At 42.2% G+C, this 27,561-nt stretch overlaps 3 protein-coding genes across 3 annotated transcripts in view; 2 read left to right on the forward strand and 1 right to left on the reverse strand.

The window, feature by feature from the left end:
* Positions 1 to 4,276: 4,276 nt before the first annotated feature.
* alkbh6 (alkB homolog 6) lies at positions 4,277 to 6,669 on the reverse strand. The gene is made up of 2 exons (XM_080752484.1): positions 6,404 to 6,669; positions 4,277 to 5,520 (listed from the first exon to the last, which is right to left on the reverse strand). The coding sequence occupies exon 2, from the start codon at positions 5,501 to 5,503 to the stop codon at positions 4,742 to 4,744; it is 762 nt and encodes a 253-aa protein (XP_080608610.1). The 5' UTR covers positions 5,504 to 5,520; positions 6,404 to 6,669; the 3' UTR covers positions 4,277 to 4,741.
* Positions 6,670 to 7,031: 362 nt separating this feature from the next.
* osgepl1 (O-sialoglycoprotein endopeptidase-like 1) lies at positions 7,032 to 15,605 on the forward strand. Its single transcript, XM_080753086.1, has 8 exons — positions 7,032 to 7,260; positions 9,980 to 10,173; positions 11,233 to 11,426; positions 11,777 to 11,981; positions 12,751 to 12,899; positions 13,855 to 13,985; positions 14,517 to 14,588; positions 15,494 to 15,605. The coding sequence occupies exons 1-8, from the start codon at positions 7,064 to 7,066 to the stop codon at positions 15,576 to 15,578; spliced, it is 1,227 nt and encodes a 408-aa protein (XP_080609212.1). The 5' UTR covers positions 7,032 to 7,063; the 3' UTR covers positions 15,579 to 15,605.
* Positions 15,606 to 23,143: 7,538 nt separating this feature from the next.
* The window catches only part of LOC308307445 (bone morphogenetic protein receptor type-2-like), a gene marked incomplete at its 5' end in the record, with an annotated part of 41,673 nt that continues 37,255 nt past the window's right edge, over positions 23,144 to 27,561 (forward strand). Inside the window, 1 exon segment of the mRNA XM_080752710.1 lies at positions 23,144 to 23,189. Within this exon segment, the coding sequence (XP_080608836.1) occupies positions 23,144 to 23,189 (46 nt within the window).

The raw sequence follows: 27,561 nt of genomic DNA on the forward strand, positions 1-27,561 counted from the left end.
AGAACCACAGACCCTGGTCCAGGAGACTCCAGAACCACAGACCCTAGGCCAGGAGGCCCCAGCACCAAAGGTCCCAGGCCAAGAGACTCCAGAACCACTGGCCCTGGGCGAGGAGGTTCCAGAACTACAGGCCTTGAGTCAGGATGTTCTAGAACCACAGGCTATGGGCCACGAGGCCCCAACCAAAGGTCCCAGGCCAACAGACTCCAGAACCACAGGCCCTGGGCGAGGAGGTTCCAGAACTACAGGCCTTGAGTCAGGAAGTTCTAGAACCACAGGCTATGGGCCAGGAGGCCCCAGAACCAAAGGTCCCAGGTCAAGAGACTCCAGAACCACTGCCCCTGGGCCAGGAGGCCCCAGAACCAAAGGTCCCAGGCCAAGAGACTCCCTGGGTGAGGTTCCAGAGCCACTGACCCTGGGCCAGGAGACTCCAGAACCACAGACATTGGGCCAGAAGACTCCAGAACGACAGAACCTGGGCCAGGAGACTCCAGAACCACAGAAACTGGGCCGGAAGACTCCAGAACCACAGAACATGGGCCAGGAGACTCCAGAACCACAGAACCTGGGCCAGAAGACTCCAGAACCACAGACCCTGAGTGAGGAGGTTCAAGAACCACAGGACTTGGGTCAGGATGTTCCAGAATCACAGACCCTTCTCCAGGATGGCCTACTGACTGTACTACCTATACCGTTAATAATCATGTTAATAAAATATTCAAGTCATTCAATTGTTCTGAACATCTGTGCATACCTGCTACTACTGTGCTATATGTTCTGGATCAAATCTACAGAATGATGGAGTGTGCAGGAAAAAAGGGGTAACAAGTACTTATTTACACCTGTAAACCAAATATATGACAATAAATTGTGATTTTTAATTATACCAGTGGTTCTCAAACATTTTCATGTCAAAGACCCACACACACATTGATATGAATTTGGCCCGGACATATACAAATATTTTGTAATGAGCTTGTAGATGAGCTAATCTTGAATATCCAAAAAAATACTTCTTACTTACAATTTAGACTTAAATTGCCTAAATTGTTTGCACTTCAAAAGAAGTCAGTGAACATACAAAAGCAACATTAACTGTGTAGTGTGTATTTATTATCAACTCTAACATAATTGTGAACATCCAGTGAACACCTCACCAGTCATGTTAATTGATATGGACACATCAATTAAAGTTATCAGTAATTTAGATTGCACAGAAGCCAGCATGTCTTCAATAGAAGCATGTGGCACACCAAAAATACAAGGCTACAAACTCACAATGAGCTTGTAGACTATTTTCAGTTGCTAGTTATTTTAAAATGAAAGGGTGTTTGAGTCTGTCAAAGTTAGCAATAAAATACAAGCATCTTCCATAAAATGCAATGGTCTGGAATATTTCATACTTCAACTATCTGGCTGTATGTAGAACAGCAAGAACAGTTAGAATTATAATAGCTAAGCTTGATTTACAGTAATTAATACACTTGACTTTTGGCACTGTACACTGTGCTCTTTTTTTCCCCTCTACACCAAAAAGTCATTACCAAAAATAGCAGGTCTGTGATGCGTTGTGAGATCTTCTATTTTCTACGAATATTCCCCCCAGAATATGCATACTAGGGTTCAAGTGGTTAAATGCTCACACAATGTTTGAGCCACTTCTGTCTGGACTCTAGAGAGACTAATGGAGTATTGGATTCAGTGTCCACTTGAGACTTTCATTAGACTTAAACTAGCTGTGCTTTAGGGCACAGCTAATGGGGATCTTAACAAATAAACACATAATTACATTAAGTTTGTGGCATTAATACCTGAGACATCTTATGTATCAAATGCTTATCGACTGGGTTTGCACAATACAAGGTATATTGTGTTTTATTGTACAATATAGGGCAAATACAGTTTCCACAGAAATGTATCTCATACAGTAATTTGGCAATATCTGAAAGGTAAATCTACAGTATAAGACAGTTGTCATATCAGATGCTTAGGGACTGAGGTCAAGACAATCAAACGTTCTCCTGATAAAAAAGTAAATGACAGCCCAGGTATTTGGAAACATCACAAACCAGTGATTCTCAACCGTCTTCATTTCAAGGATCCCTAGTTTGTTTGATACAATTTTTCAAATAATTGTTAATAAAATATTCAAGTCAATCAATTGTTCTAAACATCTGTGCATACCTGCTACTACTATGCTATGTGTTTTGGATCAAAACTACAGAATGATGGTGTGTGCAGGAAAAAAAAAAGGGGGGGGGGGGGGGAGTACTTCATTACACCTGTAAACCATTATGTGACAATAAATTGTGATTTTTATACCAGTGGTTCTCAACCATATTCATGTCGAAAGACCCACACATTCATATGTATTTGGCCACAGACATACACAAATATTTTGTAATCTAAAGCTCTGCTTTTCATTGCGTCTTCATTTCAAGGATCCCTAGTTTGTTTGATACAGTTTTTCAAATCTCCAAGACCCCAATCTACACCATCAAAACCTGTGTTTGTGTACACTCTGAGTTACAGACCTTCAAGGGGTCTTGGTGGTCCCTACACCCAACATTGCAGTGTCATACACATTAGTGTTGTAACAATATTCAGAGAAAACATTGCAATAGCATTTATGGTCAGAATTGTGCAGGCCTGGTTCCGAGTTTAGGGCTGGGCAGTAACCACATTATAAAAATCAAACCTCGGTTCGAAGTGAAGCGGTGAACTTTTATTCTATGTGTTCTAGAGTTATGAACTCTGTGATCTATACATCTATACAGTTATGGACTCTGTGATCTATTCATTCTTTATATATTCTGAATTCTAAATTCTTTATATATTCTGAATGAATATATAAAGAATGGAGGGCCAAATTATCATGTGAAGCTTGACCAATCCTCAAAGTATCCATTCATCAGACCGGGAGGGACACTACACACATATTCTGGACGTACAGGACAGATAAATCCTATTCATTCTGAACTGAAATGGCCATATATGGACATGGGACACACATTTTGCTTTTTGAAAAAGTCTATTCATTCTGGACTGATATTCTGGACGTACGGGACAGAAAAAAACTGTTCATTCTGGACTGGAGTGACCATATATGGACATGAGGTGACATACATTGTTTTTGAAAAAGCCTGTTCATTCTGGACTGAGATGACCATATATGGACATCAAACACACATTTTGTTTTTGAAAAAACCTGTTCATTCTGGACTGAAATGACCATATATGGGCGTGGGACACACAAAGCCACTCATTGGAAGCGGTTTTCACCGCTTCAAAAATCGTGATATGAGTGCAATAATGTGGACATCCATTTTGAGCCTATTGTGTCGCTGCCAAAGGTGGAGACCAAGTCTGGTGAGGAGGATGAGGAGATTCTATTCAAAGAACGGACCAAGCTGTACCACCCCAAGCTGTACCACCCCGTCAAACACTTGCATCCTGATTAGGGATGTCAACGATGAATCGATTTTCGATGAATCAATTGATTAATCAAAAAACAATGTTAATATTTCATAATCAAAAATGTAAAATAATATGTATATATACTTTGTATATCAATATATATATCAATATATGTCACGGTTAGATAGAGAAACAGTCAGATCGAGAAACGGAGCACTCGTCGTGCGGCGCGGGGCGGAACAAGCGGTCGTTTTGAGCCACAACAACGTAGCGTCGGCAGGAATGATAGCGCCTCACCCCACGGAGGTTAGGGTTAGGGTTAGGCATAGTTTTACTGAGGTTAAGGTTAGGGTTAGGGTTAGAGTAAGGCATAGTAAGCTAATGGCTAAACACTGCCGAGCTAGGCTAGTAAATAAAGAAAGAGAGTCGCAAACGAGTGACGTCAGCGCCTACACTAGTGAACGGCTGTTGTCGCCATCTGGTGGTGATTGGTGTGTGGTGAACGACAAAACAAGCGCTCTTACCACGATCTGACTGAGTTACCCAAACTGACTGTAACATATATAATATATATTTATTATTATTATTTTATGGCTTGGTTTTTCAACCAAATATATACTAATATATTATTAATAATCGTAAATGGTCATTGATTTATTATTCACACCAGCACCAACTGTAAACGTCATAGTAGTGTAGAATGGAGAAGCACAGCAAAGTGAATGCTGCCTGCTACACACACACCCGGCCCCTCCCCCCATCTCAGACACGTGTGATTGATTGTTTGGTGAACACCAATCTGGCTAGCCATCATCAAAGAAAAGTGGAAAACAGTGATTTCTGCCATATCACTCAGCCCCACAATTACAGGGTATCTGCAGGTTTATGTAAGTCAGATGACAGATTTAAAGCTTTTTTTTTAAGACTTTAATACGTACACCAGTGGTTCTCAACCTTTTCAGGCTGTGACCCCCAAGATAATCATATTTGAACTGGAGACCAACAACCTAACAATTTATAAGTTGGAATTGTAGGAGTTGAGACATTACGTTTAGTTTTACTCGGTCCACAAATACGTAAATATTGTGAGTTAATAGTTATGAGTTGAGACCTTGTAGATCGGCTATTTTCAAAACGTTTTTATAGCCTAGTTTGTTTTTGATGCAGTAATGCTTTATTCTTTTCTTTTGAGGTATTAAAAATACATTAAATGGTCACTTCACTGTCATGAAGTGAAGTGATCCCCCCTCCCAACCCACAGGTTGAGAACCACTGACGTACACAAAATGATATAATAATACTAATAATCAAACAGTTGGAAGCTTCATTTCCTCCCCAGGATGAACTTGGCCTTTAGGACTTTGGGAACGTGTCGTATGGTGAGGGACACCCTGGTCCCTCGCGTCAGTGTGTCCTCCGGCGCCGCCCCGGCGGCCGACAGGTTCGCCACGTGCCTCTCTGTGAGCACGTCCTCAGCGCGCGGCTGGATGCCGTGGAGGAAGCGCTCGTACATGTCCCGCTGGAGGATGAGCAGGCTGCGCGGCTGCACCAGCAGCGACAGCACGTAGCGGTTCTCGTCCGTCTCCGGGAGGCCGTCGTCATCTCCCTCACCCACAGGCCTGTAGAAGTCCAGCAGCGTGTGGGAGCCCAGGCTGACCGTGGTGACCGTGGGGTGGTACAGGGGGCCGTCCTCGTGCGGCATGATCCCCTCCCCGGGCTTGTACTCGTTCACCAGCACGTGGTTGGCCGCCTTGCCGGCGAACGTGCCCAGGGCAGAGACGCGGTCGCAGTACCCTTGCAGCCAGTCGGGGATCTTTTCCGCCAGCATGCCCTTCTTGGAGCCGCAGGGCAGGCCTCCCCAGTTCTGCAGCCGGCGGCCGGACAGCTGCGTCCACTTGGTCCGGGGCGAGCGGTACACCTGCTCCAGCAAGTGGGCCTCCTCTTCTTCGCTGATGAAGTCCGGGACGTAGAAGACGGTGGGCGGGGCGTCTTTCACCACGAAGCGATGGAACTCCTCCGGGACGCTGTCGGGAAGAGGGGGACGCTGCTGCTGCATTGCGCCACGTTCCAGTGAAAAGTCCGACATGGGACGGAATGTTTCTCCTTTAAAAAGGAAAGTCACTGAATCAACTGTTCGTTCTTCTAAGAGCGCTAATGTTGACAAATGTTGTCAACTGTCAAAATGACAGTAAAATGTAACCTTTTTATTTGTATTTAATTTACTATTTAAGGATTAACAATATCTCTATAAACCTACAACCAGTCACTCGAAATACTGGGTTCCCAGATTGCTCAATACACAAAGTGTGGTCTGACTCTGAATGGAGAAAATGATTTACACCACGTGACCTTATATAGAGCTGCACTTCCAGGTGTTACACACAAACTGGTGACGTATCGAGTGTAGCCTCCTTTATAGGAGCCCTGTACAGATGGGTGTCCTCATCTCTACATCACAGAACCAGAACATGTTCTTCCACCACCCACATAATGTACCACATATTATCTGTATATATAATATATATATATATATATATATATATATATATATATATATATATGTAGGCCTATATATATTTACTACAATAAAGCTCAATAGCATGTTTCTTAAAGTTTAGGCACTAAGAAACATGATTAATTGGTGGTTCTGTTTTAAACCCTCATGAGTCACTCATACAGTCAAAGTTTGACTATATTTAGTTTGACTAAAAGAAAAAACTATATACACAACATAAAAAATATCAAACAAATCAAACAAACAAGCATTAATCTCAACGGACCCCCGGCCAGGGATCATTGAGGGGGTTCCATGGGGTCCACGGCAAAATGAGGAACAGTTAAACCACTTCTTGAGCCCCGTTTTATTTTCGCTTCGAATAGCCTTATCTACAAGCTCCGCGGCCACATAGACATCAATTTAGCGGTCTTTGACATGAAAATGTTTAAAAATAAATCACTGTTCCTTCTGTGCTTTCTACTACTTTACCTCTGTGAATGAAGACGAGTCCAGTATCCACACACTGGGAAGCAAATTGGCGCCCCTCCCCGGTCAGCGCGAGTATTATACCTGGCTCGGCACCATTCAGCCCGTTGAATTTACTGCTGTCGTTTACTGTTATGTTTACTGTTCTTCCAGCGGCGTCCTGAACCACAACGTCTCCACCGTCGATGAGTTTAGAAGACTCGCCACCAAAATGGCTCCAAATAAAAACAAACAGTCCGTCTGTTCTGGCTAAATTAACGCAATTACCTCAGCTTCACAAACGTTCCCTTTCCATGCTTCTCTCCAGTTGTACCCGATAGAAATGTCCCCCTGAAAACGAGGCGTAATGGCCTTCTGTTCCATTCATTTATAATTAATGTTAATGTTATACTCGAGTATGGTGACAATAACAACACCACTATTATTCATGTACAACAATAACTCCCTGCCTGTCGGTATTGATTGATGAAAACATTGCCTTTTTTCCCCCAATGACTCTTTTGGATTTCGCAGAGGTCACTTTGTTGCTGCACGGAATTGTTTACAAGCAACACGCCCACACCGACCTGTGTGTTGTGTTTTGCACATAACTCTATGGTTTTACATTTTGAGGAAGGTTTGTCCAGTTATATTCATATTCAGTCCTGACGTTATGTTTTCTTGATGAATATGTTGTTGAGTGCAGTGCAGAGGAGGTTTCCAGTGCACAGGCTGTACTGTGCAGCAGCTAACAACAACAGTAGCACTAGGCTGGTTCTGGGCATAGAGAGCAGCTGTGATGACACTGGAGCTGCTGTGCTGGACCACAATGGGACCATACTGGGAGAAGCTCTTCATTCTCAGAAAGAAGTCCATCTGAGGTCTGCTTTGCATTTTCACTTGCATATGTCTATAGTTCAGTAGTTCTCAAACTTTAAAATGTCAAGGTCTCCCACTCTCCCCTTAACTCTGACCAGATTTGGGTTTCATTTGTACACTGTCAGAGTTACGTACTTGTAGTTGTAGGGTCAATTTAGACCTCCCAAAAGGAACCCAGAGTCCCTAGACCCCACTTTGAGGACTACTGTGACTGGTCCAGTTCATGTTGGAATTCTATTGCAAGTTGAAACAAATCAGGGACATAAAAAGTCAATGACAAGGACTTGTATCATGCATTGATTCATCTTACACAAGTCTTACACAAGTGTTTATGGGGAAAACGTACATCTCATGACAGTCACAATGTAGGCCTACAATAAACTAGACCAGGTCAACCTGGTTGTGCCAGACCCCCTGTCTGTCATCATCATTTATGACATCATGCCTTTTGTAGGCATGTCATCATGTCATCATCATATATACCCTTTATATAGAAAACCCGGACAGACAGACAGACCGACATTTGCTTATGTAGGCCTACCCATTTCATGGGTCTGGCAATAAAAATACATATTTCAGACAAGACAGGCTAACTATCATGACATTGTTTGTATACAAATATATAAGTAGTCCAAGGGGTACAATGGGTATTGCATAATGTGGAACCCCAGGGTACCTGTTGTAGGCTACCCATTGTCAGAGTAGTTTAGTACTTGGAGGCCAGTACTATGACGTCATACTGATGACATCAGGGATCTCCATACATGGGCGTGAAGGGGAAACAGACGGTTCTGAAATGTATGGCATTGGTTACTATATGGTAACATGGATTAAAGTTCTCTGTCGCCACAACTGATTTCTGTCATTTTTATAAGATTAAGATTAATAGAATGGCTCAACTAGCAATAGAATACATGTCTAACTATTAAACTACCAAATGTCTGCCTGTGTGATGTCTGTCTGTATGGCGTCCCCGGCATGGTATAAACAGCCACATGGCTGGCTATGATTGGACTGAAACAGTGCCCAAATTTGACTGACATCACTGATAGGCCTTAATCCTTGCATAAATGCTAAAAATCTATGTGTGTCTGTCTCAGCCATAACCGGACAGTCTGACCGATATAAGAAGAACCCTCACTGCAGTCATCAATATGACGTCCTAGACTGGCCTCCGAGTGCTATAATAATGGGTACTGCACTAAGTACTCAACGTGTATAACGGGTATTGCATAACCAAGGGTTTTGCGGCCTAGTGATTAACTAATGTTCAGATTCAGCATCTTGGAAACACAGCTCTACTGTGGGGGAGCTTCTTTCACGCTGTTTCACAAATAATACATTGGGAATGGCCTAACAAAAATGTCCACCTTTAAACCCTAGCATCCCTATTGTGGGGGGACATTCGCTAAAAATCGTCGTGAGCTTATAGAAAACATTTTAGACTATTTTTGGCAAAGAGATTTGGTAGAGTGAAAAAGGAGCATAACCAATTACGGTTGCAACTCAGGTGCATTTGACTAAGTACAGATCATTCAATCTAAAAAGAAATTGTAAAATATTGTGTAAAAGTACATTTTCTTGAAACTTTCATATATTTTTTGAAACTTTCATATGTTCTAAATACATTGCACATTCAGTGAATTATTCCAAAACTTTTTTGCGAATATTTATGGCACACAGCTCATGAATATCAAAAGTCCATATTTCCAAACATTACAATATTACACGAGACCACTCAAAACAAGGAACATTACAATATTACACGAGACCACTCAAAACAAGGATTTATAACCTTTTGAGGTCAGAGTTGCTTGAATTCCAGTGGGAAGTGTGCGCAGTCAGTTATGATTTGGGGTGTTAGGGCATCTGCAATGCTTTTTACACAATATATATATATTTCTTAGATTGATCTGTATATAGGTCTATAAAGTGTTTTTGGAGCTGTGTGAAGCACAGGCTCCCTATACGTGGCCGTGTGGGTCTGTCTGTCTGTCTGTCTGTCTGTGTGTATGTAGCCTGAACTTCCTAAACTTCGGCACGCTACTAGTCCCACAGTTTTGCCACCACACACTCGCGCCATATGTCAAATCGACCGGCTTACTCGGGAATCGTGGGCTAGTAACTTGCTAAGAGAAAGGTTCAATAGTTTAATTGATATTAATTTATTAGTGAATTAATTTTCCCCATTGACTTATAATGGGAATCGCAAAAACTCACATTCAATTATTTGTCTCTCGCAAACCATAGGGGCTAGAGTTTCAAGACTTGGAGAGGAGGTTCATAATGATTTCAAGGATTAAATAAAAAATAATTGTGTCATTTTGCCGCATGGTGGCGCCATAACACCCCACTTTACGTTTTGGCCTGTAACTCTTGAACCGTAGGTCGGAAAATTAAAATTATTTTTTCCCTGGATTCCTTGGGTCATGACGCATCTCCCCATATAGGCCACGCCCATTTGCGCCATGATAGATTTTCCGCCATCTTGAATTTTCTCCAAAACACACTTTTTGCTCCTTTTCCTACATATTTTCTTCAAATGTCACAAAAATCGGTACACATGATCCACACACACACACACACACACACACACACACACACACACACACACACACACACACACACACACACACACACACACACACACACACAGCTCCACTTCACACGGGTGTGATTTTTTTGAATCCCTGTGTGGTTAACATGTGTTTCCTACGGTAGGACTGGAGGCATCATCCCGACAGTGGCCCAGCAGCTGCACAGGGAACACATGTCGCGTGTGGTCCAGGAAGCGCTGGAGATGAGCGGCGTGTGCCCCAGCCAGCTGTCTGCCGTGGCCACCACAGTCAAACCAGGCCTGGCTCTGAGCCTGTCCGTGGGTCTGGAGTTCAGTTTGAACTTCGTCAGGAGCCATGGTAAAACCCTTATGGGCCGTGTCGCCATAACGAAATATTAATTGCCGGTTAATCGTCATACAGATAATTGCAAGAGGCTATATGCACACAGGCCATTTTGGAGTGAAGTTGGGTCTCTTCTCACTTCCTTCACAGGTGTTACCAATGATACTAATTAAGGCTCTGTTCCATTCTGGTCAAACAGAGTCAGGGTACTGATATTGTGCATGTTGGCTCACTGGATACACCAGTGGGTCTCAGGACCCTCATGATTCCTTGGGGGTTCAAAATGACCCCTAAAAAAAATGTGTACCTCTGAGAGTGTACAAATGGAACCAAATGGACCCGTAAGGGTCCATTTGGTTCCATTTTTACATTCTCAGAGTTATGGGGGTCCTGGAAATAAAAGGTTTGAAAACCACTGCTCTGTTATGGACTAGAGCCTTCATTAGTATCATCGGTAACACCTTTGAAGGAAGTGAGAACAGACCCAACTTCTTTTTTTTTTTAAAGATTTGCTTTTGGGCTTTTATGCTTTTTATTGATAGGACAGTAGACTGACAGTAAATGGGGGGAGAGATGGGGAGTGACATGCGGCAAAGGTCGTCCAGATCGGGAATCAAACCGGCGACGCCGCCAGGCATCCATGCCTATGTGGCAATGCCTAAGTGCGCCAGTAGGCCAGCAGGTGCCCCGGCCTATTGACGATTTAATGAAATGAATAAATAAAAATTACATTTGTGATTGCCTTTTAGGCTTTGTAAACAAACATGATAAATAACCTAAATATATAAAGAAAAGACTGACAATGACTGATACCAATAAATCCAAATAAATAATGTACTATGCCTGGCATAAACGGGCCATAAAAAAAAAGATTGAAATCGTGGAAATAGCTGATATACAAGCAAGCTCCCAACGCACATAGTGAGCTTCTAGGTCTGCTATTTCTTCTATTTTAGAATCTTTTCCGTCAATTCATGAATCCATCTCAATGGATGGATTCGTGAGTGAAAGGAAACAATTGTAGTGATAATTGCAAATGATCTTAAATAACTTCAATCATGTGATCGTGCCAAGGCCTGCCATTCATCCCCATCCACCACATGGAGGCCCACGCGCTGACCGTCCGGATGATCCAGCCCGTCCACTTCCCCTTTCTGGTCCTCCTCATCTCAGGAGGCCACTCCCTATTGGCTCTCGCCAGAGGAGTCGATGACTTCCTGCTCCTGGGCCAATCGCTGGACGAGGCTCCGGGCGACACGTTGGACAAAGTAACGACAAAACCAATCCGTTGCTGTCGGGTGGAAACCTCATTATGTCCAAAACTGTTACTTTTCAGGGGTTCAAATTCAAAGATAGCAGATATACAGGCTCAAAGTGTGCCGCAAAGCACGATGTGGCGTGTTTTGAGCTTGTAGATTGGCTATTTCTTTGCTATTTTTGTGTGATACTGTAGTAAAAAAATATAGAGATAAAAGGTTTCTTCCCGACAGCATCATATTTCAACTTGAACATTGTTTATCTGTTTTAAGTAAAACATCAGAGTTCTTCTTCCACCACTGCTCTATGGTTTTAGTCTTTAATGAATGAATAGAAAATGTGTGTTTTTGTTATTTTCCAGATAGCCAGACGTTTGTCTCTGATAAAGCACCCAGAATGTGGTACGCTGAGCGGCGGCCAGGCCATTGAGCTGCTGGCGAAGCGTGGTGATCGGAGGGCATTCTTCTTCAGGACGCCAATGGGACAACTGCTGGACTGTAACTTCTCCTTTGCCGGCTTTCGCAACCAGGTCACCATGGCCACAGTGAAGAAAGAGGAGGAGGAAGGTAATTATCTTCGCTGTCGGATGGATGGACGGCTGTACAGGAACAGAGGGTTGTGTTCCTCATTCTTAATCTGCAAGAGAATGTACAGTATGGCATGTTTGGAAATATACTACTAAACCAATGTTATGAGATACTGTAAGTCACAGAGAATTCAAATATATTTTATATACACTGTATTCTGAAATAGTCAAAGGTACATTTTGAAACATAAATGTGGAAAATATTTTAATATACAGTCTGTGGCCATGTTATAAGGGTCAGTTTGGTTTCAACCTATCAATCATTTAGCTGGGGATCCCCTGGAACCCCTTCAGTCACCAGACACATTGGGACCAGTGCTGTATTACTGTAGGAGGTGTCGTTCTTTCTGAGATGCTGGAGCCGCCTCGTCTAGCAATAGCAAGCAATCGTATCACGTTCAAAGTCACTTAATGTAGATAGATCATTCACCTGCTCATTCTGATGTGGAGCTGTAACTGAACCTCTTGGCTTGTTCTGCATACAATACTTTATAATACTGAGTTGCAGCCTGTTTGGAGGAGTAGTTTGTCTGCATTAATGAACAGATGTTCCTGATACGTTTAGGTTCTTGGGTTAACTTGATCCTTGATTACTGATGAGGCCTTGCTTATTTGAAGTCGCTCTGGATAAGAGCGCCTGCTAAAAGCCTAGTATTGTAGTTGAAATAAAGTGGCCACTGAATGTATGCATTTCTATTGGTGTTTGTGAAAGGCCTCTGTATGTGTGTGTCTGTCTTGTGTTCCCACAGGTGTAGACAAAGGGACGTTGTTGTCATGTGTGTGTGACATCGCAGCGGCCGCTCAGCACACCGTGGCGTCTCACCTGGCGAAGCGAACGCACCGCGCCATCCTGTTCTGTAAGAGCAGAGGCCTCCTGCCAGCATGTCAGCCCACTCTGGTCAGTTATACAGGAGTTAAGCCCTAGGGTTGAAACTGATCGGAGCCTAAAGTGTCATTCCCACCAGGCACGATAAAGATAAAGATATCGATTTAAAAATAGTTCTCAACTGAAGTGGATGGTAGCGTCCACACAAAGATAACGACAACGATAGCCGTAAATAATTTGGGTTAGTTAGTGCCCCAGCCTTTGTCTTCCGTGAGGAAGAAGCCCAACAAATCCACGATGAGGCTTTTAGGAGGGCCAAGCCGCAAGCACCACCTTTGCCCAAGTGGAGCTTGCAGTACTACCGCGGCCCAACCACCTGCGGCCCAACCACCTGCAGCAGCCGAATGAAATATTTGCATCTGGAGTCTTGTGCAACGCACAGGTCCTCAACATGGTGAGAGCAGGAGTGGACCTGGTGAGACTGAGGAGGGGCCAAGCCAGGAGTCAACCCACACTACAGAGCCTAGTCCTTCCACGTGCCAGATTGGTTTACCGCCCAGTCTCGGCAGAGTAGTTAGCGGATTGAGTGGCCTTATCTTCCCCTAATAGGACTGATTGTGGATAGCTACTGGGACGTAAGCTGGGACTTGATCACCCCGGCTGGGTCACCTGTTGGGAACGTGTATGATGTTGCTAGACCCAAAGCAACCACATTTTTACAATGATATAAACACTGACAGACAATAAAAATCCACTCATGTTGTGGCGGACACTACCATCCACTTCAGTTGAGAACGATTTTTAAAAGGATATCTTTATATCTTTATCATGCCCGGTGGGAATGACGCTTAAGCTTGTTAATGTACACTGTTTACTCTGGACTCTATTTGTGTGATCATTCACCTTGTTTTTTATTATTTTCTAGACTAGAGTTAATGCTTACTCTATTTATTACGATCTTGCACATTTGTAAGTGCGCCTAGTCGCCTACATTGTTAAGTTGTAATTGCTGTCTGTGTGGTTGTAGGTGGTCTCCGGAGGGGTGGCCAGTAACCAGTACATCCGCAGGGCTCTGGCCGTGGTCACCGAGGCTACAGGACTTCAGCTGCTCTGTCCACCTGCTAAGTTCTGCACAGACAACGGAGTGATGATAGCATGGTGCGTATTATGGAGATGAGTGTGTGGGAAATGAGGGGTGTCCAAACTAAAATCAACACAGAAACTACAAGTTTCAACTAAGCGTTGAGACCTCAAACTCGGTTTCAAATATGATCAGAGTTAAAAACTAAACTGCACAAATCTAAGCTACTGAAGGTGCAACATGGCTCAAGTGCAAACAGCATTGTATAGTTACTGTAGGTCTGTTTAGATGTGACACAGACAAGTGGCCATATAGACCAGTGTATTTGTTCAGCGCTTCACAGTTTGGCAAGGCTGAGATAATGCTTGAATGAAATAACACAAGGAAGAAGCAGTTAAGAATCCTTACTTTCCACACTTGCAATGGAATCCATTTTGTTCCATTTGTACAATCAGAGTTAAAGTAACACTGAGGATTTTACAGTGTAAATCGGGGTTCCAGAGATAAGAAATGGGGGTGTGGGGTGTCTGTGGTCTAATATGTACTGTATATCAAAATGGGTGTCCTTGAAAAGTAAAGGGTGGGGAATGTGTTGTGTGTTTTTTTAGGAATGGCGTGGAGCGTCTCAGGGAAGGGAGGGGCCTTCTGTCTCCTGATGAGGATGTGAGATACGAACCCAAGTATGTCAACATCTTCCTCCCTGTGTGTGTGTGTGTGTGTGTGTGTGTGTGTGTGTGTGTGTGTGTGTGTGTGTGTGTGTGTGTGTGTGTGTGTGTGTGTGTGTGTGTGTGAGTGTGTGTGTGTGTGTGTGTGTGTGTGTGTGACTGTGTGTGTGTGTGTGTGTGTGTGTGTGTGTGTGTGTGTGTGTGTGTGCGTGTGTGTGCATGCGCGTGCGTGTGTGACGTGTAAAGATATCTTTACATCTTTGCCAGCTAATTCACCAGATGTTGCTGTGGTTGAGAAGTGTCTGTATTAGAGATAGCTTGCACTTTTGCCTAGAGGAAGGCGAAGCCTTTATGACCAAGATCATAATACTAGCCTGGCATTAGCCAGACTGATAACGTGGATTCACTCTCAACTCTCAAGTTCCTCCACGGTATGAGGAACATGTGAGTGAATCCATGTTATCAGTCCGGCTAATGTCAGGCTAATTAAATACCACCACTCCTACATTCCATCTCAGAGCTAGGCTATAGGTGCAGAATATTAGTTTTTATCGGCAGCCTAGGACATACTGTACCCAACAACTTGCCCAAAAAGGCTGGCAAAGTATTGTGCTGTCTCTGCTATAATTGGCAGCCACATTACGGTGGAGACGCTGTTACTTACACCCATAGAGTACTGAGGGATGTGCTTATTGTATCAAGAATACATAGGCCTTGATTTTGTGAATGTAACTGCACTGCACCTTTAATAATATTTGTGTCCTTGTATGCTGTCCTTTATGCGGACATGGATACATTGTTCAAAACCGTGTGTGCGAAACATTTTTGGATATTTGATGATGTGCATTTGTATAATTGTTAGATTTATATCCTTATGATATATATTTGAGTAATTGTATTTGTATTTTCTGGTGCTGTAGAGCTCCGCTGGGTGTTGACATCACAGCAGACGTGAAGCAAGCAGCCATCAGGCTTCCCCCCTTGCAACTGAGGATAAATGACTGACACATCACTCGTTACAGTTTACACCATCTGTTGATAAATCACACATATTTATTACAATTCATGTTTTTAGTGATCTTTCTTGCCAGAGAGTTTCTTTTTTCTTTTTCTTTTTTTCTTTTTTTTTTCTCTTCTCACTTTTTTCACTATGGAAATAAATGTTTTTGTTTTGTATCCAAAGAGCCTCTGTAGTTTTTGGCAGTGTGCATGCTTATTCTCAGTGGTGGCAGTGGCTCAGGAGGTAGAGCGGTCACATGAGAAAGGGAAGGTTCCCAGTTCAATCCCAGGCTCCCCCAAAGTTCGTGTCGAAGTATCCTTGATTATGACTCTGAATCCCTAACTTCTCCCGAAAAAAGCAGATTGGTGCCTTGCATGGTTTCCTCTGCTGTGAATGTACTGCGAATGGTTGAATATTGCTCATTATTATAAACATACTGTATGTCTACTCACTCTGTGTCTCAGAAGAGGGCTGTGGACAACTCAGAAACCTACCAGTGGCAATGATATAATCGGCAGGCAGGTTTGGTAATTTCAAGATTTCAAACTTTTTGTTTTGTTTTGTATTAATGCAAGAACAATGGCTTCCTTTTCAGCATGCTTACTTTACAGAAAGGGAAAAGCTGTAGTTTCCATTAGCTTGGAATCCCTATTGATGATGGAAAAGTAGCAATTTAAAAAAAAAAGTAGTTTGTAAAGAGTTTGTAAGAGTTTGTAAAAGTAGCAATTTACAAACTCTCAAATGCCTGTAAATTTCACAGGAGTCAAACAAAGGTAGGCTATTTGCACCAAAATATACTCAAAGTACCAAAAGTAAAATTGTTCATTGTGCAGAATGTCCCATTTCAGCATTTTATTTGAAATCTTTTGGAAGTAGCAGATCTATACCATCACAACAAGACGCATTGCCATGTGTTGTTGTGAGGTTGTAGATCGGCTAGTTTAGAATAGTATTAAATATGTCTTAATTGTATGTTTTGTAAAAATAATCTTAATATACAAACTAACAAGTAGCTAAAGTTTTCAAATAATCATAGAGTAAAAAGTACATTTTCTGAGATACATTGAGTAGAGGTTTTAACACTTATGTAGCCATGATTTTTTCTCTTCAATGGGCCACGTTGCCATGGTTACCATAGACTTCCATGTAATTGCGCAATTGTGTAAAAAGTGCACGCCCATGCCTAGATGATGCACCACGTGTGTGCAGGCTGTTCACAGCTTTCAAACGAAAAAATCCGCTTGGAAATCCGTTCAGGCATTCATGATTTATAGGCCATTATGTTTTCTTCAGATGTAAACAAACATGGCTGCCATGTTTGAAAGAATGGGTTGGTATGGGGGTTAAACATGCAATTTCGCGATCGCGATCATGCCTAATACATTTCTGGAGGTCCAAAAAAAAAATTTGATTTTTTTTTTTTTTGAAAAATATATATATATTTTTTTTCAAAAACGGCCCAAACTCGGGAAACTCGGGGTTGGCACAGCACTAGTACCAATACAAACTCGGGAAACTCGGGGTTGGCACCATATGTGTTAAAGCTATACTGTGTAAGATGCTCAACTAGTGGTCAGTAGCCCTATAGCAAACCGCGGTCGCGTTCGCGTCTTTCGCCCGTTTTTCGTACCTTCACACCCCCGCGTCTGCCTCCACAACGCCGAGAGCTATCTTTAGAGGGGTCCCTGGTTCCTGTGCGTTCAGGCATTCCGGAGAAACGGACTACTTCACCCTGCCTGGTAGGCGAGATTACCTTTTGAGTAAAGAGACACACGGGCGACTACAAATATGGCGACCCCACTTCAAGATGCGCTGTGATTGGCCGGTAGTGTACCATGTGTGCATGATCGGCGATGTGATTGGGCAACGTATACACAACGTATACAGATGATGCAGATTACGTCATTTTGGCGCGAAATCCGGTCCACGGCCAGGATCATAGAAAACATATAAAGAGAAGGCTTCAGAAGCTGAAAATAACGGAGTGGGTGTTCTAAAACTTTAGCGATTTAACAGTTAGGACAATTTTAAGATTTGTTTTATAAAAAAAGTTACATGGTACAACTTTAAGTATAAAATATTCAAGTAAAGTAAATGTACTGTACCTCAAGATTTTACTTAGAGTTGTTCACCCCAAAATGTATTTTTTTTCTTTGATTGATTACTCACCCCATAGAGACTTGAATTCATACATTCATAAAATTCATACATTTACTATAATCATATTTATGTCTTAGGAATGCAACAAATACAAAAAATATTTAAAGGACAAAATGCTTGTCAATGCTCTCAGAGCACCTTAAATATGCATAGAACAATGTTAAATTTCTGCTCGGGGGCATGCATGCAAATCAAAATAGTTAAAATCAATAAAACGATAGAAAGAAGTAAATGAAAACATTTTAACCCTCATCTTTTATTTTCTCTTATGGCTAATTAAAATATGAACCCTTGTTAAAAAAAAGAAAAAAAAAGTTATCCTTTAACTCAAGTCTCCATGGAGTGAGTAATCAATAGAAAATAAAAATCATTTTGGGGATGATCTACTCCTTTAAGTATAGTCCTACTCGTGCTTACAATAGGCCTATCTGATATAGCCTGGTTAATAAACCAGACTGCACAACACCACCCCCTGTTGGTAACGAAGTGTGTGATAGAGTCTGAGGCTGTCAGGCTATAGGCCCATTCCCACTGGGCCAGATAACAGATATCTGGAGATATTTCTCCAGATATTTTTCAATGCAAAGTGGATGGTAGATACAGATTAAAAAAAAAATGCCACAGATAAAAGTATCTGTGGCAAATATCTGTGGTATATATTTTTTTTATCTGTATCTACCATCCACTTTGCATTGAAAAATATCTGGAGAAATATCTCCAGATATCTGTTATCTGGCCCAGTGGGAATGGGCCTTAAATCTGATAGGCCTAAAATACGGTTTGATTTAAACACAAACTACCATTAGATGAACAGTAGGCTATTACTAATATGATTCAAACATGTTTGCAAATTAAATCAGAGCATTATGTAGAATTGTGGAATAGGCCTATTAGCAGGGCAGGAATTTCATGGAGGCCATGAAGGCCATGGCCGTCATTGCCCTTCAATTCGGCCTTGTGCCCCTCAAACCAATGGCATAACCTGAGGTCACAGTGGCCTTAATGCCCCAGCTGACTGTATCACTTTCTCCTCTTTCTCTTTCTTGTCGACAGTAGACACCTGTGTCTCTTTCTTGTCATGTAGACATAAGTGTCTACAAGAGTCAAGCTCACAACACGTCACTTGGAGATCGTCTATTTTCACTACTTCTTCAACATGTTTTCTAATTTATGGAATTTCTTAAAATCTTCCTTGATTCTAAATTAAATTACAGAAATAATAATTAAAAACAAAAAGTAGGAAACCAAAAAATTAAAGGACCCATAAAAATGTGTCCACGATACACAAATGGGTCCCGACCTATTGTTTGGGAAACAGGGGGCATCAGAAGTCAAGAAATTCCACAGAAAAGGGAGTGTGGCTTGGGTGAAGACATCTGGAAATGTGCCCATTTTAATTGGTTAGTCAGTGTATTCCACAGAAGAGGGAGTGTAGTGTAGGTAGTAGAGTCACACAGTGTTTCCCAACCTTTTTTTCTGTCACGGCACAATTTTCATAGCCAAAGGCACAGTGGTTGAGAAACCGTGGTATGTTCCACAGAAAAGGGAGTGTAGTGTAGGTAGTATAGTGTATATTCCACAGAAAAGGGAGTGTGGCCCGGTTAGTCCAACTCCAAATTCCAAAACCATCCGAACCGTCCAAAAACATCTCTCTCTCTATTTCTTTTTAAAGAAGAAAGAAAAGAAGAACTTGCCTACAGCAAAACACAGCCCTGAGTGTGTGGGGCCCTAGGCAGCCTCCTAACCTGTAGGCCCGGCCCTACACCACCTACAGGCCAATATTTGGGGAAAAATATTGAGAAATAGAGACACATCTGAAGGTTGAAAAATAGATGGTCAGCAAGGCAGAAGCATTACTGATTTTTTGGTTTTTGTTCAGCAAGGCAAAAGCATTACGGATTTTTGTAGTATGTTTTTTTAGACAATTGAACAATTGCTGGACACAGAGATAGCAGAAATACGAACGGACAGACAGACACACGTGTCTGGAACGCATTCTGACTAAGGTATGAGATGAGATTCTGAAATCAATCAATCTTTGATTGGTGCAGGGCTGAGCATGGATCAGATGACCATCATTTATCTATTTCACTGCAGATTAGGTTATCATCCATAACCCTTAAATTCAACAAATTCTTTCAATGGACTAAAATCTTGTTTTATTTGATGGCCGTCCAGTCCTGGCATTTGGCCTTTTTGCCCTCAAAAAATGGACAACACCAAAGGCCAAGTGGCCTTGCCCCTAAAATGACGAAATTTCAGGCCTGCCTATTAGTCAAACCAACTTTCTGTAATTCATACTACAGTATGTGAAAGGCAGGTGAAATGGGTTTGCTTTGCCACCAGGTGGGGATATAACCTATACAACCACAAGTTCCTAGTAAAAGGAGGAAAAACAAGGTACCGGCCGTACCGCCAGAACCGCCACTTAGCCTTCAGAATAAAGGTAAATAGTTGCAGTAAGCATAATCACAATAAAAAGACATAAATCCACATCTTGGATTCAAATATTGTACTTTTACTCCAGTACTTTTTTACAGCTTTAGTTAGGCATATTACTTTGTAGATTTTGATTATTATTACAAAACATTCATACTTCAACCCTATTCATTGGCCATTTGAAAATAGAGATGCAGATCTACTTCACCAGTCCGACTCTCAGCCATAAACTGTAGAGTTAGGTTGCAGGCTCGTAGCCTGATAAATAGGCTACATCAGGGGTCTTCAACGTTTTCAGGCCAAGGACCCCTTAGTTGAGAGAGAGATGAAGCAGGGACCCCCAAATCTGTTCAGATTCCATATATTTTCATCGTTTGACAGCATAATCATCAGTAGGCCTATATTTTTAATTCATGTAAATTTGGGTTTTCACATATCTATAAACTTGACCTTTCACACTGTACTTGGTCTGCTCTTTCTCTCCTCTACACCAAACCTTTGCCAAAAATAGCCTTGTTGTTAGCTTGTAGATCTGCTATTTTTGGCTAAAGTTCTCAGAATATGGTTCAAGTTGTTAATATAAAAAAGATTTGGAGGACCCACTGTAGTTACTCTGAGGACGGTGCGGCGGCTCCAGAGAATTGTGACGGGGGGGCTATGGGGGAGCTGGCTTTTTTAGAGCGGGGGCTCATTCAATTTGGCAACAAACAAAAAAAATGAATAGTACTAATATGACAAACGTGATTCACTCGCACCTAGGTTATGGCTAACTGAACAGACCAGATCAGATCATTGATTGGCAGTTTCCAGCTCCAAATCTGAGGACTGTAGGTGATCGGAGAGGGTTTTTGTGAGGCTGAAGATGCTTTCCAGCATAAAAAGTATGATTTTATTGTATGGTTTACCTAGAAGTCAGTCAATTGTCTCTCACATATTCATATACATTTTATTGATTTATTCCTTCAATATTTTTCATCAGTATTGGGTTTGTGGGGTGGGGTGGGGTGGGGTGGGGGGGGGGGGCTTAGGGGGTGCTAAGCCTTCATTAGGGGGGGCTAAAGCCCCCTCTAGCGCCCCCCCCCCCCCCCCCCCCCCCCCCCTGGAGCCGCCACAAGACCCCTGCTGTAGAGCTATGTCGCAGGCTCGCAGCCTGATAAATACATAATAAATAAAACCTTGCTTTATTTTGAAGGTTTCCGGTCGGGCTGTCCTTAAGTCCATGTAACTTGACGCTCCTCCTCAGCCCCAGACAGACAGACAGGGTTGTGGAGGTTCCGCCCGCACATTGAAACACTTACAAACATTAACACGCACAACCAAAACCATCAGGATATTTCTACAGGACCGATCGCTGTGTGGAAACCGTCGGGCGGGGGGAAAGGTGATTTATATGGAACGATCATACGACATATTTAAATGACCAAATGTGATGTTATAATAGTGAGCGAAGAGGCCTTTTAGTGTTTAAAAAAAAGAAAAGAGGCAGAGCCAGACTGTCTGTCTCCTCCTGCTTCCATCACATCTGTGTGCTCCGACCACATCTACCAGGATTCTAATCCGATTAGGCTACATCTTTTATATCTTGTTTTAATCTTGATAAAGGTGGGTTTCTGTATTTATTTTCACCTATTCCTATTATTCTGATACTGCAACTGTAACGTTTACAGTAGTAACATTGTAATAACAGATACATGATGCGTTTTTAGATCATAGCTGCGCTGCTATCATTGTGATATGAATATTATTAGGCTAGTAGTAGTATATTTGCATTAATGTGTGTGTGTGTGTGTGTGTGTGTGTGTGTGTGTGTGTGTGTGTGTGTGTGTGTGTGTGTGTGTGTGTGTGTGTGTGACTGTGTGTGTGTGTGTTGTAGAATCATTATTTTTGTTTGTGTGTGGAGAGGACTTCATAACATGGGGTGTTCTAGCTGTAAAATCCTCAGTCAAGTCAAGTCAATTTATTTATAAAGCACATTTAAAAACAACCAGGTTGACAAAAGTGCTGTACATCATGAGAAAGCAGTAAAAACAAATACAAAGCAAAAACTATAGAAACGTTTGGTCCATTTGGTTCCATTTGTACTCTCCCAGAGTTACACATGGATACATTATTGTGATTTATAATATTTAGATTCATGTGTTCAATCTTTTCATGGATAGAAGGACCTTAAGATTTGTTTTCACATTGCTAAATAAGTAAATAGGCCTATAGTTCTATATTGTGATAGTAATTATTTCTATAGAGTGTATTTCTTCAGTAACAGGGGTCTCCCTGTAACTCTACAGTTCTTTAAATAGTACTGTACATTTTCAGGGTCGGGAATCATTCAGGATACTAATTTCATCCAATCAGGAGAGCGATCTCATACAGGATACAGGTCGGGATAAACAAGTGAAACACAAATTGGAACTGGAACACTGTAAATATGAAGCTGATAAATGGGTCCTCTTTCCTGATTGGATGAAATCGGCAACCCACCTGAAAATGTACAGTATTTACTAAAGAGATGGAGAGACCCGCTGTAGCTGAACAAACACTATAACAATGATTACTATCACAATATAGAGCTTTAGCTTTTTAACCAAAAATAACCACAAAATGTCACACAACCTTTAAAAGAGGCAAGCTGTCATTAATTGGAGAAATAATCATAATGATTAAAGAGTACTTAAATCATTCATATCTCATATTTTACCCCTTTCTTTTTGACTGTCTAAGCTGAAGACACAGAAGGACAAGGCCTTGCAGCCGGGGAAGCTGTACAACCCCTATAGAAATGTCGTCCATCCCTTGCGTATTATACCGGATCTGCAAGACTATTATGGGATGTGATCATCACCATCACCCTTTGGACCTGTACTAGAAGCCAGCAGAGCCATGCAGGAGGTCGATCTGTAGACCCATCGCCATCACAGACTGGGGGAAGGAAGCGTACCGAAGACATTCGTAGGTGGCTCGGAGGCAGGCAGACATGTCACCAGGAGTCACTGTGCTGCTGCTCCTGTCCACTGTCACTGGTGAGTTAATGGATGATACAGGAGGTTGTCATCATCGTTGTCCCGCTCTGTCTTCTGTCTGTTAACGCCACTGCTGTGCTGGGGGTCGATTAACCTCGCGTAGCCAGGCTTACTCATCTGCGAGGAGAAAAGCCTGGGCACGATAAGAGGCACAGAGTGTTCTAGTAGGTGAGGCTTCCGCCGTGTGAATTTTCCCGGAAGTTGTCTTTGTTTCACAGTGCGGTGTTCCTGTAAACGTATTCCCCGCTGGGGAAAAAAACTGTTCTACGTCTCCGACCGGTTGTGCTTGCAATAAACAATATCCAAACAAAACATGGATTCGGACAAAGTTACACCTATTAAGAGCGAGTTAAGAGCTACAATCTATTTTTGTTTGTTTCACTGGGGGACGTAAACAGACCCGCACCGCATGACGTAACTTCCCTTAAATGCAGCACTTCCGCCACTCCGCCACATGTACTCCAGTGGTTCTTAACTTGTGGGTCGGGGCCCCATGGTGGGCATGCGAGGGGCATCCGGAGTGGGTCCCCAAGTAATTGGCAAAACGCTGCGATTTTAACGATAATATAACATTGATATTAAAAAAGTGATAGCAATACATAAGGAGTAAGTAAATACGTTGGTTCCTTGCAGTGGTGGGAAAAGTACTCACATGTTTTACTTAAGTAAAAGTATCAATACTGCAATGTAGAAATACTCTGTTACAAGTACAATTCCGTAGTAAGTAAAAAAAGTACGAAAGTGTTGGCATCAAAATGTACTTAAAGTACCAAAAGCAAAAGTCTCACATGCGACGCGATGTGAGTTTGTAGATCGGTTAATAGGGCTAAAGTGGATTATGTATGTTTTATAAATTATAATTTTTATACAACTGCAAAGTAACTAGTAAATAAAGTTACATATTTGTAGTGGAGTAATAGTACAATATTTGCCTCCGAGATGTAGTGGAGTAGAAGTAGAAGTATTGGAAATTGGAAATACTCAAGTAAAGTACAAATACCTCAAAATTATTATTATTATTTTTTTTAAATAGATGAATACAGGTCTGGTGGGCAACTAAACATTGAGGGTATCCCACTGTTAAATTGGCTATTCTTTTCAAAATGTAAGGAAAAAATAAGAATAAATGTAGACATATTCTTTGGAAACTGAAATATTTGTAATATTTTTGAAATATATAATAGTTATGTAATATGTATACATGATTTATCCTTCAACTTGTTGTTAATGCCCAAAATGACTGGCTATCCACAGGTTTTGCAGCAGTTTGTAGCATGTACTTGGAGAAATCATTATTTGGCATTAAATGTCATTATATGTATTTGGCCCCCCAATTTTTCAAAGAAATGTAAAAGAGTTTCCAGGTGCCCACTCTTCCGGTTACCACAACCCGTCGCTGTGAGTTTCTCGATCGGCTAGTTTCTTGAGCGGTGGTCACACCGTGTCCTATACGTGACCGTGTGTGCATGCGTCTATGCGTGTCTGTAGCCCGGAGCCTGGTGTGTGCGTGTGCACGCGTGCACGTGTGCGTGTGTGTGTGTTAAGGCTGGGCGATATTAGGAAAACCTTCGATATTCGATAACGTTGTTGAATACCTCGATATTGATATTACTCACGTTTTCGTAAAAACAATTGCATTATATAGTTATTAATGTTTTTCCGCTATAGGTCCACTGCCTGCCTAACCCAGATAATGAATAGCATATCCATGCATGCACACTGCACAGTACACATAGAATACAAAATGTTCAATTTTTTGATTGAAATAACCACACATGGTTACAGATGGACTGCTTTTTTGCACGTTCTATGTGCATGCATAGTGTGTCTGTTAATTCATTTGACATATACACCAATAAATACAGTACCTCATTTCAAGTCGTCTTCATCGGTATGTATACCTCGCATGTTGATACCTCGATGAAGGTAGATTTTCGATATATTGCCCAGCCTTAGGCCATGGCTACACGGAGCTGGATATTTCTGAAGCTAGACATTTTTTTGTGCTGTTGGGGCTTGCAGCCACATGAAGCTGGATATTTCGGCCGCGAAGCTGGATATCTTTTAAACCAGATAAATAAGTGAAGACATTGAAAAATATCCGATCCACTGGATCCATGTAGACAGGGAACCCGGATATCTCTGAAGACTTTACTGTGTGTGTGCTTGTTAGACCTAGATATCTCTGTCGTGTGGACCAAGATATTTTTCTATGTGGATATCTGAAAAAACGGGATATATGAAATATCCAGCTCCGTGTAGCCATGGCCTTAGTGTGTGTGCATGTCAGAAGGCGGGTGTGTGTAGTAATAATGTGCTGCATGGTGTGTCTGTCCTCAGCATACTGTCAGCTGGGCTTGTTAAAGCCTTGTTGGCTTTGGCTCCCAGTTTGACCAGTAAAGGTCACACCGGTGACAGTGGGGAGAAAGTCCCCAACCTTTGTGTGTGTGTGTGTGTGTGTGTGTGTGTGTGTGTGTGTGTGTGTGTGTGTGTGTGTGTGTGACTGTGTGTGTGTGTGTGTGTGTGTGTGTGTGTGTGTGTGTGTGTGTGTGTGTGTGTGTGTGTGTGTGTGTGTGTGTGTTGTGTGTGTGTGTGTGTGTGTGTGTGTGTGTGTGTGTGTCCGTCCGTCCGTCCGTCCGTCCGTCCGTCCGTCCGTCCGTCCGTCCGTCCGTCCTCTCGCTCTCTGAGAGAGTCAGACAGACAGACAGACAGACAGACAGACAGACAGACAGACAGACAGACAGACTGGCTACTGGGAGTCTAGCCTTGAGGAGACTGGAGATAAGTAGCTACTGCACAGGAATGTAGACCACACACACACACACACACACACACACACACACACACACACACACACACACACACACACACACACACACACACACACACACACACAGTAAACCATCATACTGCTCAAGCAAATTTGAACAGTCTTTGTTTTACTGTCCTGTCTGTCTGTCTGTCTGTCTGTCTGTCTGTCTGTCTGTCTGTCTGTCTGTCTGTCTGTCTGTCTGTCTGTCTTTCTTTGAAAGAAGGGAGTGGGGGGGGGGGGGGGCTGCTTTGATGTGGGAGTTAATCGCAGTTCTGTTCATCTCATCTGTATACATTTCTCATTTTGTTGCTTTCACGTACGAAGGGGTAAGGAGAAAGGAGAAAAACAGAAAAAGAAGCGTGTTCAAAGGATAAAAAAAAATAACATATACATACTGTAGCATAAAAAAGCAGCAGTTATGTACACTGTACAGTACATGAGGTTAGACATAAGGTGCAAGAAGTAGCAGCACATACAGTATAGCCTCGGGAATCCAGCCCATAAGAAGTCCGTACTAGGGATGAGACGATAACCAATATTATTGCTTATCGTGATAAAAAAACACTCACGATAATCATATTTAATTTATCGTGCAATCGTCCTCCGTCATGCACTGGGATCAGTTCACCTTTTATTTGCCGATCTATCCAGTACCATTTAAACCCTCTATTGGTAAAACATACGTACTTGATACAGTCTCTACCAAATCGCTCCGCCCCTTTTAAAACCGTTTCAACTAAGACCACGTGACCTACTGCAGCCCAATGTTAAACTTCGGGGCGTGTCAGGCCACCTTTAAGTACAAAATGTGAGTACTTTTTCCACCTCTAGTGCTGAGGCAGTCTGGAGCAATGCTGAGGAGCTTCTGTTTATTTCATTTGAATGTTCAGGAGGAGTTAATTAGCATGGATGTTTTAATGTAGGTCAGGCAGGTGGTGAGGTTTGACTGGGAGCTAACTCTGCTGTTTTTGGATGTGAGGTAGAGCTAGCTACATGATGGATGGATGGACGGACGGACGGACGGACGGACGGATGGGTGAAAGGTAGAAAATGTGAAGAGGACAGTGAAAAAAAAGTGAAAATGGAAGTAAATAATTGTGTTGGGGCCGGAGAGTCTGAGTGGGTACACACACACACACACACACACACACACACACACACACACACACACACACACACACACACACACACACACACACACACACATGAAATGTTGTCTCATTGATTTATAACAGAGAGCCTGGTTGGCAAAGGAATTGATACATCCCCCCCCCCCCCCCCCTCTCTCTCTCTCTCTCTCTCTCTCTCTCTCTCTCTCTCTCTCTCTCTCTCTCTCTTTCTTTGTTTACATGAGAAAATATACATCCACTTTAAAATAAATGTGTTAGAAAGGAATGAAGAATTGTGTTCAACAATGTCACATTGCAACTTAGAAAAACTAGCTTACAAAACAACCACAAAAATGTCCCCGAACCAGCTGGCTGAGAGGGGGCATTTCTGTCTGTTGGCTTCTCTGTAGGGGAGGGCTTTGTTTTCGAGTGGGTATCGTCCTAATTCTGC

Source organism: Nannobrachium achirus (genome assembly GCF_963921795.1).
Source record: "Nannobrachium achirus genome assembly, chromosome: 22".
Classification (NCBI taxonomy): domain Eukaryota; kingdom Metazoa; phylum Chordata; class Actinopteri; order Myctophiformes; family Myctophidae; genus Nannobrachium; species Nannobrachium achirus.